General features: G+C 41.4%; 4 protein-coding genes across 4 annotated transcripts; 1 reads left to right on the top strand and 3 right to left on the bottom strand.

The window, feature by feature from the left end:
• Positions 1-355: 355 nt before the first annotated feature.
• On the bottom strand, positions 356-2,044 carry EAF01_010785 (uncharacterized protein). The gene is made up of 2 exons (XM_038919042.1): positions 820-2,044; positions 356-686 (listed from the first exon to the last, which is right to left on the bottom strand). Exons 1-2 carry the CDS (start codon positions 1,739-1,741, stop codon positions 514-516), a joined length of 1,095 nt encoding a protein of 364 aa, XP_038765325.1. The 5' UTR covers positions 1,742-2,044; the 3' UTR covers positions 356-513.
• Positions 2,045-2,506: 462 nt separating this feature from the next.
• On the top strand, positions 2,507-5,141 carry EAF01_010784 (uncharacterized protein; the record flags this gene model as incomplete). Its single annotated transcript, XM_038919041.1, has 9 exons — positions 2,507-2,566; positions 2,817-2,987; positions 3,042-3,403; positions 3,459-3,523; positions 3,586-3,874; positions 3,926-4,220; positions 4,274-4,532; positions 4,591-4,684; positions 4,748-5,141. 9 exons carry the CDS (start codon positions 2,507-2,509, stop codon positions 5,139-5,141), a joined length of 1,989 nt encoding a protein of 662 aa, XP_038765324.1.
• A 164-nt stretch (positions 5,142-5,305) lies between these two features.
• Positions 5,306-7,740, bottom strand: EAF01_010783 (uncharacterized protein; the record flags this gene model as incomplete). Its single annotated transcript, XM_038919040.1, has 5 exons — positions 5,306-5,463; positions 6,034-6,126; positions 6,302-6,388; positions 6,582-6,762; positions 7,153-7,740. 5 exons carry the CDS (start codon positions 7,738-7,740, stop codon positions 5,306-5,308), a joined length of 1,107 nt encoding a protein of 368 aa, XP_038765323.1.
• A 798-nt stretch (positions 7,741-8,538) lies between these two features.
• On the bottom strand, positions 8,539-10,452 carry EAF01_010782 (uncharacterized protein; the record flags this gene model as incomplete). The annotated part of the gene is made up of 2 exons (XM_038919039.1): positions 8,539-9,564; positions 10,012-10,452. 2 exons carry the CDS (start codon positions 10,450-10,452, stop codon positions 8,539-8,541), a joined length of 1,467 nt encoding a protein of 488 aa, XP_038765322.1.
• Positions 10,453-12,098: the final 1,646 nt, after the last annotated feature.

The following is a 12,098-nucleotide window of genomic DNA, read 5'->3' as shown; positions in this document are numbered from 1 at the left end:
ACGATAGCTGTCAATGAAAATTATGATTCATTTCATGCAACCGGCACAGTGTTTATCGAATGCGACAAAAATCACCACCTGAAACACTTGGATTGTATGAAGATTGGTTTCGATCGAAAAAAGGTTTGGTGCACCTGATGTATTATGGTGGAAGTACCTAGGTATACATAGTTGGGCTAGAACTTGATGTGAATTTATGAGATACCTACATAGAGTGGCGTTTACATTAGATATAAAATGGTTATTGGTATAAGTGCATAACAAGGAGTTTTGGAGTTTCTACATGTGGCCGATGGTCAAGAGAGAATGGCAGATTGGTGCATGATTGGACCTGGGAATGGTCAATTTGCATATGTATAACAGATAGACGAATACAAAATCTGTACAAATGATATCTCCACCTTATTCAACAGTTTAGAATTCTTGCAAAATATATTTATTGTTATCTAAATTGATGTTTTGGAATTGTCGCTTGCAACGATGTTCATTTCCAATCAATTTAATCTCTGTTGCTCAATACCATATACTTCTAGTTCTATGATGGGGTATCTCGTCTTTTCCTTCCAATTCCCGTTCCTTCATTGTATCGTAAAGAAAGAAATCGATCAAAATAGCATTTACTTTTGCTTCTGGATGATTCTTCAATATCTCTCTTCGAATCAATTCTACACACCATATACTACAACCTATTATTCATCATGTTAGATTAATACTTTAAGTTCCCTTCACATCAAAAACAAAGGAATGGGAAGTAGGAAAAGAAGAAGAAGAAGAAGAGAAGAGAAGAGAGGGAAAGAAAAGAAAATCATGAAACCTTACCTCTCAACTGCACCTCCCAAGTATGTCCACTGTCAATCACTTCTCCTCTCCTAATATTACTCTCCAAAGCCGGTGCATACCATAAACATCCCAACGTATTCAACAACTGTGGAATACGATAATCGGCAAACATGGTAAGTTTATCGATATCATGAAATTCACCCCAACTTTCCCCATCAAACGCTGCCCATAAATCCGCTACACAAATTTGTGCACGTTTGAGCAATCGTACTTCCTTCCGCTTCTCAAAGGAAACCACATCATTGAAACAAGGAAATGAACCCGCGAGAAGATTTACAAGCGCAGCTGCAGAGTGCTTAGATTCCTTTATGCAATTTGTGAAAGAACAATTGTATTTCTCATAGAGAATAGTTCCCGCTTCACGAAGGAGTGAGAGACGTGTTGTGAGAAGTGGCATGGGTTCCGCCGTACATGAACGAAAAATATGTGCGAATACTTCTTCGGTGAGTTCATTCGCATCTTGCCAATAACACGAACTGGTAATAGGGTATCCTTCTTCTAAACCTCTTTGTAATGCAGCTACTAAACTCCAATATCCGGTCCACTTCTTTCCTTTGTATTCTACTGCAAATCTTTCTTCTTCATTTTGCAGACTCCAGAATGAAAAATTGAGTAAATCCATGGTGAAGATAAAGTTCACAGTACTCTCGTCTTTGGCTTGGGGATGTAAGTCATGTGATGACCATGTTTTGGTCGAGTAGGATTTCGTTTGCATTTGGGAATAGATGGATGCGGCGGCGGCTTTGGTGGATGCCATATCCAGAGCTACATCGATGGAATTGTTGTATATGTATTCTGCGCTTTCGAGAACGCGGGTTTCGGGGACATCTGGGGTGGTGGGTTTGCGGAAATGTTGACGGAGGAGCTCGAGGAGCTCGGGATCGGCTTCGTCGTCGGACATGGTGGATAGGGGTTTGAATATGGAATTTGGTGGACCTTTGGGGGTCAATGGTGGAAGTTTGAGTGTTCAATGATGTGGTTGTGATGCTCTAATATTGCAATATAGAGATGCTTTGGAGGTGGACTCGGCGGGGTTTGTATGGACTGTAAATTTCATCGGTTTTAGATGAAGTGTGGGTATAGAAGGTACAGGGAGGAACGACTGTGAGGGAATGCTGGGTAAAATTCTTGAATTTCTTTTTATATTGTGATTAACCTATACTATGAAACTATCTGCCTACATACCTACATACCTACTAGTATAATGCATAAATAATTGAGTTACAATTTCAGCTTATGCTTGTCTATTTCCTACCTAATAATAAACACTCAGACTTCAAAATGAGAGCATTGTGTATCTACCTGCCTCGCCTGCCTACCTACCTGCCAGTAGTACATACTCTCGCAGTCTATGAAAAAACCAAACAAACCTCCAAACCTCCAAACCTCCAAACCTCTCTCCGCTCCTACCACCCCGAGCATCCAAACGATGAGAAGCATGCTTACATAATCACGCGCCCTTTCCACCTTTATCAACGCGATGGCGGATTTCCCATTAGTTAGTAAAATCGATAGCTTAGCAAAATAATAAGCAGAGCCTCAGGAACCATCTCAATCGCTGATGATCAACTTGGGATTCCTATTCACATAAACTCAACCTTGATTTTGGTCGTCAATCTACATCTTGCGCGGTCGCAAAATATCAACGCATGAATTACTCAACATGATGCGCGATCAATTCAACATGCAGTCACTGGGGAAACCTTTGAATATTATGGTCAAGGAGGTAAGCGTACAAAGTTTACAATATCCTATGCTTTGGAGGGCGAGAAGTTCTTTAGATTTTGTTTCATTTTCTCTTGCTTTTATGCTTCTTCCTGCTGAATTTGGATATATTACGGTCGAAGATCCAATTTGCAAAATTATAAACCCAATGTCGTTGGAATTCTGTTTGTTCCAACCAACTGTTTCTGCGAATTTCCTACCTTTGCGGAAACCCATTGAGAATGAATCTCCTTGCTAAACTATTCAAATAGGCCCGGATATTGATGGTAGGAGCTGGAGGAATTGGATGTGAATTACTTAAGAACTTGGTTTTGGCTGGTTTTGGAGAAATTCACATTGTAGACCTGGATACCATCGATCTCAGCAATTTAAATCGACAATTCCTATTCCGTCATGAACACATTAAGAAATCAAAGGCTTTGGTAGGTTATCTATTTATGGCAGAGTTTGGATATGTGCTGATGAGAAATTTACAGGTTGCGAAAGATGCGGCGCATAAGTTCAACCCGAAAGTCAAACTAGAAGCACATCATGCGAATATCAAGGATTCACAATTCAATGTGGATTGTTTCAAGGGTTTTACAATGGTCTTTAATGCTTTGGATAATCTGGAAGCCAGGAGACATGTAAACAAGATGTGTTTGGCAGCGGGTGTACCTTTAATCGAATCGGGTACAACCGGTTTCAATGGACAAGTTCAGGTTATTAAGAAAGGAAAGACGGCATGTTATGATTGCACAACAAAAGAGACACCAAAGAGTTTTCCAGTTTGTACTATTCGCAGTACGCCAAGTCAACCAATTCATTGTATAGTTTGGGGAAAGAGCTATTTATTGAGGTACGTCTGGTCCTGGCGATCGAGCGGAAAGGAAGTTTTGCTAAATTCTTCAAAGTGAGGTATTTGGTGCTAGTGAGGATGAATCAACTGAGATGGATCATTCGGAAGATTCAGAGAATGGTATGTTCCTCGAGCCTTTATTGCTCCATAATATACTGAAGTATTTTACTAATCTTGAATAGCCAAGGAGATTGAAAAGTTGCGGTTAGAGTCTCAAGCTTTAAAGAAGATCAAAGAATCAATGGGTACCGATGCATTTCCTCAATTACTTTTCGATAAGGTCTTCAAGGATGATATCATTCGTTTAAGATCCATGGAGGATATGTGGAAATCTAGACGACCACCTGAGGCATTGGATTATACCACCTTGATTGTAGAAGCTGGAAATGATGAAGCCGCCAAGCAAGCTATACTCAAAGATGATCAAAGAGTTTGGAATTTACATGAAAATCTCATCGTTTTCAAAGATAGGTTAGTATTTCCCTTCATTTTCAAAAAAAAAAACAATTTTGACTTTATTAGTTTGGAACGATTGAGTAAGAGATTACAAGAAATGAAGTCCAACTCGAATGCTGCCAATTCCGTAGAACCAATAATTACATTTGACAAAGATGATGAGGATACTTTGGACTTTGTCACCGCAAGCGCCAATTTGAGATCTATCGTCTTTGGTATCGAAACTAAATCTCGATTTGATATCAAACAAATGGCCGGCAATATTATCCCCGCTATTGCGACTACCAATGCAATTGTAGCAGGTCTTTGTGTTTTACAATCATTCAAAGTACTTCGTGGTGATTACTCAAGTAGTAAAGAGGTATGTCATACTTTTATGGTTCGGGTGATTGAAATGCATACTTACATGAATAGATTTTCCTTTCTCCATTTGCTCCAGAAAGATTACTTTCCTCTGACAAATACCGAGAACCAAACCCAGACTGTCCTGTATGCAGTGTAGCACAATCTCGTTTATTGGTTGATATGTCAAGAGCTACACTTAATGATCTTGTCGAGGGTTTCTTGAAACTTCAACTTGGATATGGAGAGGAAATTGTGGTCAATAATGAAAGTGGATTACTTTATGATGTTGAGGAAACGGAGAACTTGGATAAAAAACTTAGTGAACTTGGTAAATTCTTGTTGTCGGAAACACGTGTATGAATGTGATCAACTAACAAAATCTATAGGTATTAAAGGAGATACATTCTTGACAGTTATTGATGAAGATGATGAAAATCCAAAGGGTCCTAGAGTTAATCTCGTACTTAATGTACAAGAATCGTAAGTCTTAGACATTTCATGTTTTTTCTCTTCGTGTTCTTCATATTCTAACATTCATGACAGTGAGACCCCAATGGAAGATTCTCCCATCAAAAGTCTCGATATTAACGTCAACTCCTCCATCCCTACTGTTCCTATTATCTCCGAAGAATCTACCGCTACATCCCCTGAATCACCAATTCCACGTCGTAAGAAACCTATCCCAGAACCTGAATTTAAAGAGACAACAAATGGTCGTGCAAAATCTCCCACTGGAGAAGTTCTTCAAAATGGTAATTCCAATGGTGTCAAAAAGAGATCTGCATCTGATGCATTGGAACACGATCCTTCCTCAAATTCAAAGCGTTCCAAGATGGAACCACCCGGTGCAGCTGGTTTGTCAATGACAACTTTGAATGATGGTATCATAGTATTGGATGATACAAATGATGGAGCTATTTTAATTGATGATGATTAGATGCTTATTCGCATTCCAATCTATTTTTTATTTATTTTTTTGAACAATCCCATCATGACCTATCCAATTCCTATCTCCCACACTCGAACGACGTCCCTCCTCGAACAAGCCATCCCCGAATCTCGACTCAACAAATGTCTTTCATCCCTTCTCTATGGAAAAAATCATACGGCGCTCAATCCTCCATCAAGATTAAGCACACAATTGTTTGCATACTTATTGGTTGCTAAAAAGACGGCGGCATCGGCTATTTCGGCTACATCTCCAAAACGTGATAGAGGAATGGAGTTTAATGCTTCTGAACGGGCAGGATCTGACATTGCTTTGAATGAGGTTGTTAGTTTACTTTCTTTGATCTTTTTGATTTTTTGATTGCGATTTTAAGAATGCGAAATGAAAAATGTAAGATGATCTTGTGTATATTAGGTTTGGAGAGGTGGAGAGGAGATAAGATTTTATTTGGAATTTAGAGGTAAGAAGCGAGAAATAAATTGGTGAAATATGAGGTTTTATAAGGGTTGAAAAAAAAACAAGGGTGGACATGAAGATAAAAATGGTTTTGGGGTGGTAAATAAGAAATTCAAATGAATGTGGACATGAAAGGGAAGGGGGGGAGAGTTTATGAATAGAATACCAGAATACAGAATAGCGTAGCGGGGGCATAAACAAAACAAGAAATATAATTAATGGAATAAAAATGAAGATGGTTTATTTTGATGTGGGATTTTGTGAGGTGTGATGTAAGGCGATGTGGAAGATGGTAGATGGAGATAGGTAGGAAGGGGGAATGTGATTGCGAGAGTGAGGGAAAGATGAAGAGTGAGAATAACAGGAAGGGCAGGAGGGGAAGAAGAAGATGGAGGGAAGAATGAAAAATGAAAGATAAACTTACCCCTCGTCATATCCGTCTCGATATAGCCGGGTACAATGGCGTTGACTCGGATTCCTGCAGAACCCATTTCGGCGGCTAGGGCGCGGGTGAGACCTTTTGATTGGGGATGTTTAGTCGGAGTTTTTTGAATTGGGTGGGGAGGTGAGGGGTGAGGAGAGGGTGAGAAGCTGAAGGGGTGAGAAAAACAAGGGAGATGAGAAGGGGCAAGGGAAATGAGAAGAGGAAGGGGAGATGGGAAGGGAAGAGAAAAGGAAAAGGAAATACATACCAAGAACCCCCGCTTTACTTGCTGCATACGCGGCACTACCTCTTCCACCTTTGACACCGAGGAGCGAGGAAATGTTTATTATACAACCTGTTTGTTTGGTCCGATTAGTGGTTTAACTCTATGATTCATTTTGTGAGGGGAGATAGTTTGATGTTGTATGGAAATTTGCTTCTTTTGGGTTTGTATAAGGAGAGGGGAGAGGAAAAGGAACGGGGGTTAGGGGAGAAAAAGGAAGGAAAGGAAGAAGGAAAAGAAAGAAAAGAGAAAGAAAAAAACATACCCTCCCTCCGTCTCAACATCTCTTTTCCGATAATTTTACATCCCCAGATTGTACCCATTAAATTTGTTTGGAGAACATTTTCGATGAGGGAGGGGGAGGTGATTATGAGGGGAGAGGCGTGGGTTAGACCGGCGGCGTTGATGAGGATGTCGATTTTGGGTTTGGGGTTGGGATTGGAGTTCTGAGGAAGGGGAGGGAGGGTGTTAGTTGTGGTTGTGGGAGGGAAGGAAAGGAAAGGGAGGGACACAAAAGGGAAATGCTGGTGAGGAGAACGGAATGGGGTAGGAATGGGAATAGTGACGGAGCGAGGAAATTGAACAAGGCGAAATGAGGAGATTTCGAGATGAATTAGTTTAGAAGAGCCCAACTCCAAAAAGCTCCAGAGGCGCAGAGGAAAAGTAGAAAGGAACTTTCCTCACTACTATTTCTCCAAGCTAACCACACATCACCCCTTTCACATCTCTCTCCACTTCCCCTCAATCCGCACCTCTAGAAACCACAGCACCCAAAATCCCAAATCCCCAGAATCAAAAACGAAAATTCAAAGCACAAAAAAGAAACTCAAACTCACCCCTTTCCCCTCAGCCACTCTCTTACCCCTCCCAAATTCTCCCTCCCAAAACTCCCTTTCCCCCACATCACCACAAACGGCCATCCAGTCCCCCTCTTCTCCTTCCTTTCCATCCTCCCCTCTTCCCTTAATCATCTCTCTCCTCACCCCCTCCAAGCCCTCCCGGTTCCTCCCCACCAATACCAACTTTCCCCCCAACTCTCCAAATTTTTGCGCAATTGCTTTCCCAATCCCGCGGGTTGCACCGGTTACTAATATCGTTTTGTTTGTGAAGGGGAGGTTTGTGTTTGTGTTTGCGTTTGATTTTTCTCCGGTCGAGGTTGGTGATGGGGATGATGGTGATGGTGATGAAGCAGATGAAGAAGCATATGAAGAAGAGTGAAATCCTCTCGATCCCTCAGAGAACCTAACGGAAGGAAAAGAGACCATCGATTCCAATCTCAATGACATCTTCACGCCACCCACCCTCTTTATTCTCCCAGACCCAGGCCCATACCCTCTCATTTTTCCCATTCCCATTCCCATTCCCACTCCCACTCCCACAATCGTTCCGAGAGTTTTCTTCGGCATCTTCATTCCCATATTCATTTTTCCACCCGCGCCCAAAACTAAAATTCCACAATCCTCGCCCCTCACTCAATCCTCTCTTATCAAATAAAATGCCCAATCAACCAATCAATCATTCAACTAAATCAATCCTCCCAATCTCACCCAAATCTACCTCACCCTATATACCTTCACAATCACCCGTAAGAGATTTCTCTTTCTCTTTTTCCTCTTCCCTATCCCTTTCCTATCCTATCCTATCCTTATCTCTACACAAATTATTCGTATGAAAACGTGAACAACAATATCCGGAAAGACCAGTGCAGCGGGATTAAAAGTTTATGTAAAATCTAAGCTGGGTCTTTAACTTCGATACTTCGAATTGATCGTGTATGGAGGCTTCTAAGAGAGGAAAGATGGAGTTTAGGGATGGGAATGATGCAGATCACGTGTCAGAGCTTGTTTCTAGCTCGCCGGACTCGACAACACTAAAAAGTTTGATAAGTCAAATTAAGGCTACCTAGGTGTTGATGATTGAAGCGTATTTGTTTCAAATAAGACCAGAAATTATGTTCATCTATGATCATTCAGGCACGTTGAATTACGCATCTATGATTCATTCGAGTAGGCTATATACCATTCTATTTTTTCACCATACCATTCATCAAAAATCACAATCACATCATTAAAACTATAAAATGGTCACAATTACGAGTATCTATTTGTTAATTTCTTAAGCAAGCTTTGTACGCCATTGTGCTACCTTTGCTTGGAATAACCAAACAAAAATGCCCTCGAAGAAGAATGTCAAAAATGTTCATATCTCATCTCTTCCCAAATTTAACCACTGAATTCCTTAATCTTACTCTCTGCAAGACGTCCTGGAACCAAAGCCAAAGGAACGATACCACTAACATGCATATCTGGTCCATAAACGTGCATATCAAGCTTCAACTCTTGTCCAACTGCCTTGATGTTCTTTAATCCTTCTTGGTAGTTAGGTCCAGCACGTCTAACCCAGATTTGAACCTTGTGCTCAATCAATAAGTTGCTAACTTCTCTAAGGGCACGAATAACACCCTTGAATGTGGAAGCGACATTGGTGAAATTGGCAATACCACCACCAATGAAAAGAACCTTGCCTTCTGGGGTAGGTGGTGAACGAAGCATGAGGTCAAGGACAGTGCGGGCGTAGTGAAAAGTTTGGGTTTCAGTTGGTGCACCAGAGTATTCACCATAATTGGCAAGCTCATCAGCAAATCCAGAACTGGCGATAGCATCGGCATAAACGACGGAAGCACCACCACCAGCAACCAAAGTCCAAACTCTACCGTTGGCATTCAAAACTGTAAGCTTGAGGGAAGCACCAGTCTTTGCGTCAAGTTCAGCAATGTATGCTTCCTCCTTGGTCAATTCACGACCGAATGGAGCTGGGAACTCCATTGGTGGACCAGCATCGATGTTAACCTTTCCATCAGCTGCCTTAACAGCGGCCATACCAAGAGCAGCAGGTGAACGTGCAATAGCCCATTTAACACCACACTCAAACTCGGCAGTTTGGTCAATCTTAGCAGCCAAATCCAAGAAGTGTACTTCAGCAGAGGTACCTTCAGCGTTAGGAATGACAACCAATGGGTTAATCTCAAGGTATGTGAATTGACAGTCGACGTAAACAGCATATAATCTGGTGATGAAGTCGACGAGAACGTTGTGTACACCTTCTGGAACCTTCTTGAGAAGGCCTGCAGCGATTTCTTCATTTGAAGGGTATTCTGAAAGATCGACTGGAATCAACAATTTTTCGGCCTTTGCATCGACATCACCAACATCGACACCTCCCTCGTGTGTGAAAAGAATCCAATCACCCTAAAAATGAATATCGTTAACACGTGGATTTATGTTGTGAGCATGTACATAACGCTACGAAACTATGAAAATTGTGCGAGTGAAAGTAGCATAAATAACGAAAGGCGGCGGGTCTTTCGAATCAATCTGCCGGACTCGAACTCGCTTGCTTTGAGAAATTGATAAGGAGAGTTATGGACCAGGGGGGAGGTTTGGAATCGGTTCCTTAGCTTCCTTTCGTCCGTTTGTGCCTCCGAACCATTGGTAAATGAGAGGCAATAAAGAACCGCTGGATCCCACTGCAAACGTTGGAATATTGAAAACTTGTATAAACTCAAAATCTTTACTTTTCGATATTTACTTAAATATCGTTTCATTTGTTGTTCCGACTCAAGATTTGCTGCAAACTCGAGATTCCCTATTACGAAATCTACCCTTCAAAAGTGGGAAAATGAAAATAGTACATACCTCTCTTTGGGAGTTGATGTTGATATAATATTCGGTTCCTTCTGGATGTGGTACAAATGGCTCTACCAAAAATTGACGGAGAGTTCCAACGGTGGTCTCAACTGTGACTGGCTTTCCTGCTCTCTCGGCAATCCATGCTTTTGCTTCTGGCCAAGTCTTGTTCAATGCAAGAAGACCACTCTTGCCTCTTCTCTTAATCAATTGATCAGGCTTTGCGACGAATTTGGAGCCTGGAACAAGGAGCCATGGGTATAGGGTTTCTGCTTGATCGAGGATTGATGAGACCTCAGCGTCGACTGGGAAATATAAAGAAGCAAGCTTCGAAGGAGGGTTGTGAGTGGCAGATTTTGGGAGAGGAGATGGCTTGATAACAGGAGCTCTGGTGAGGTGATAGTTGAGGATGGCCTTTCCGTCGGCCTCGGTGATTGCTTTGGCAGACATTTTGAAGTATGAAAATTGATGAGTTTACTGTTAAAATTCCAAATTAGCATAAAAGGTCCTGGGGATTTCTAATGACATGAAGTTGATAGGAAATTTCCAGATTTTCAAAAGCTGCAGATTGGTGCTTTACAAGCCTCGACAACTGTAAGCCCCGAATCCTCAAATGGGCAAGTACACATCTCCAACCGCGATTGGAGGGCTAGATGATCGAAAAACTCAACACCATGCAGATCATGCCAACTCACAACACTTGAACAACAGACTTTCAGCTTAATGAGCCAAGTCGGTGAGATAGAGTTCAATAGTCCAGTCCTTTGACTCGGAATCCGAGTCTCGGATAGCAAAACAGCGGGCACCGAGAAGACAATTCTACTTGTTGCGATATGAAGCCGCTCCAAAATGAAAAGTAAACACAGGAGGGGGAGCAAGTAAGAATATACGTACCAAAGGGGTATCCTATCGGTGGAATGTAAGAAAAATGGTCAAGTAATCAAGACCACGAAGATTTCAATTCTTTTCGAAGAGAGGGAAACGAAATTAAAATGGAAGGATGGAATCTATATTCTATCTTTCTAAAGTTTCCTTTCTGTCTCGCGAAGGGGGAAGATGTTGGAAATGAATCGGAGATTCTTAGTTCTTTTTGGAGAATGAAATAGAAATTCTATGAGGGGAGGGGTGGGTTTGGAAAGGACAAGCTGGATGAATATTGAGTGAGATTGAGTAAGAGCAGCGAATACGGAGATCGGCCAATTTTACATTTAATGGGTAACGTTAAGTGATTTTTATTATTTTTTATTATTAGTTTTTATTTGTTATTCTTTATTTTTTATTTTATTTTATTTTATTTTATTTTCTGGACTGTTGTACCAGTGCTGGCTGCTTTTTTCTTTTTTTTTTACTTCTTCCTACGGAGTAATAATAAGTGTAGAAAGTATGGAAAGGCGTGGGATACTAGGTAATAAGTGTGGTGTGGTGGCAGTGGGTGGTGCAGGTGGTAGTGGGGGGAGATCCAAAGGTGGTTCCAAATGAGGTCCCTTGGATGGAAGCGGGTCCCTTTACTTTGGGTTAGATGGCCTAGAGATGGCGTGTTATTAGTCTTCTCAATATTTATTGCTATTGGTATGTTCATTTGTTGATGGAACTAATAAGGGCTTGACATTCCCCCTGCTATGTGGTCACTATGGAGAGATTGACTAAGGGAAGCTATGGAAACTACCGCTATGGAAACTAGTATTATGGCGAGCATCATGTTCAACTACCAAATTCAAAAATATGGGCTTCTCATGATTTTGGTGGTCGTTGGCACGTTGGGACGCTAACTAAACCAGGATTCCAATCTTTATTGGCTCTCAACCATCGGAATTCACTCAACACCGACATATTGGATCAGGGCACATGGCTCAAAAGGGTTTAGAGGAGAAATCATCGAATACGCTAGAACGCCAAACCTTGAAGCCCTGATATTCACAAATCCATTGCCACTTTAACTTTACATGGTCTTACTCTGGACGCATATCACACTCTCTGGTCCGAGCTCATTCTTTTCCACTCCCCTCGATTCCTTTTAGGTATTCAGCTAAGCACTTCAACCAATCCTCACTCCAAACATCGGCCCTCAATTCAGTTGTCAATGAAAGATTTCTAAG

Source organism: Botrytis porri (genome assembly GCF_014898465.1).
Source record: "Botrytis porri strain MUCL 3234 chromosome Unknown BPOR_018, whole genome shotgun sequence".
NCBI lineage: Eukaryota > Fungi > Ascomycota > Leotiomycetes > Helotiales > Sclerotiniaceae > Botrytis > Botrytis porri.
The sequence above is the reverse complement of the archived record's forward strand: the minus strand, read 5'-3'. Positions and strand labels throughout refer to the sequence as shown.

What these genes read in the sequence shown, in the direction of transcription:
- EAF01_010785 (XM_038919042.1), bottom strand. Translation starts at nt 1,741, where the DNA reads ATGTCCGACGACGAAGCCGATCCCGAGCTCCTCGAGCTCCTCCGTCAA. An exon ending in TTGGGAGGTGCAGTTGAGAG is followed by an intron (nt 687 to 819) that starts GTAAGGTTTCAT and finishes GATGAATAATAG; the next exon opens with GTTGTAGTATATGGTGTGTA.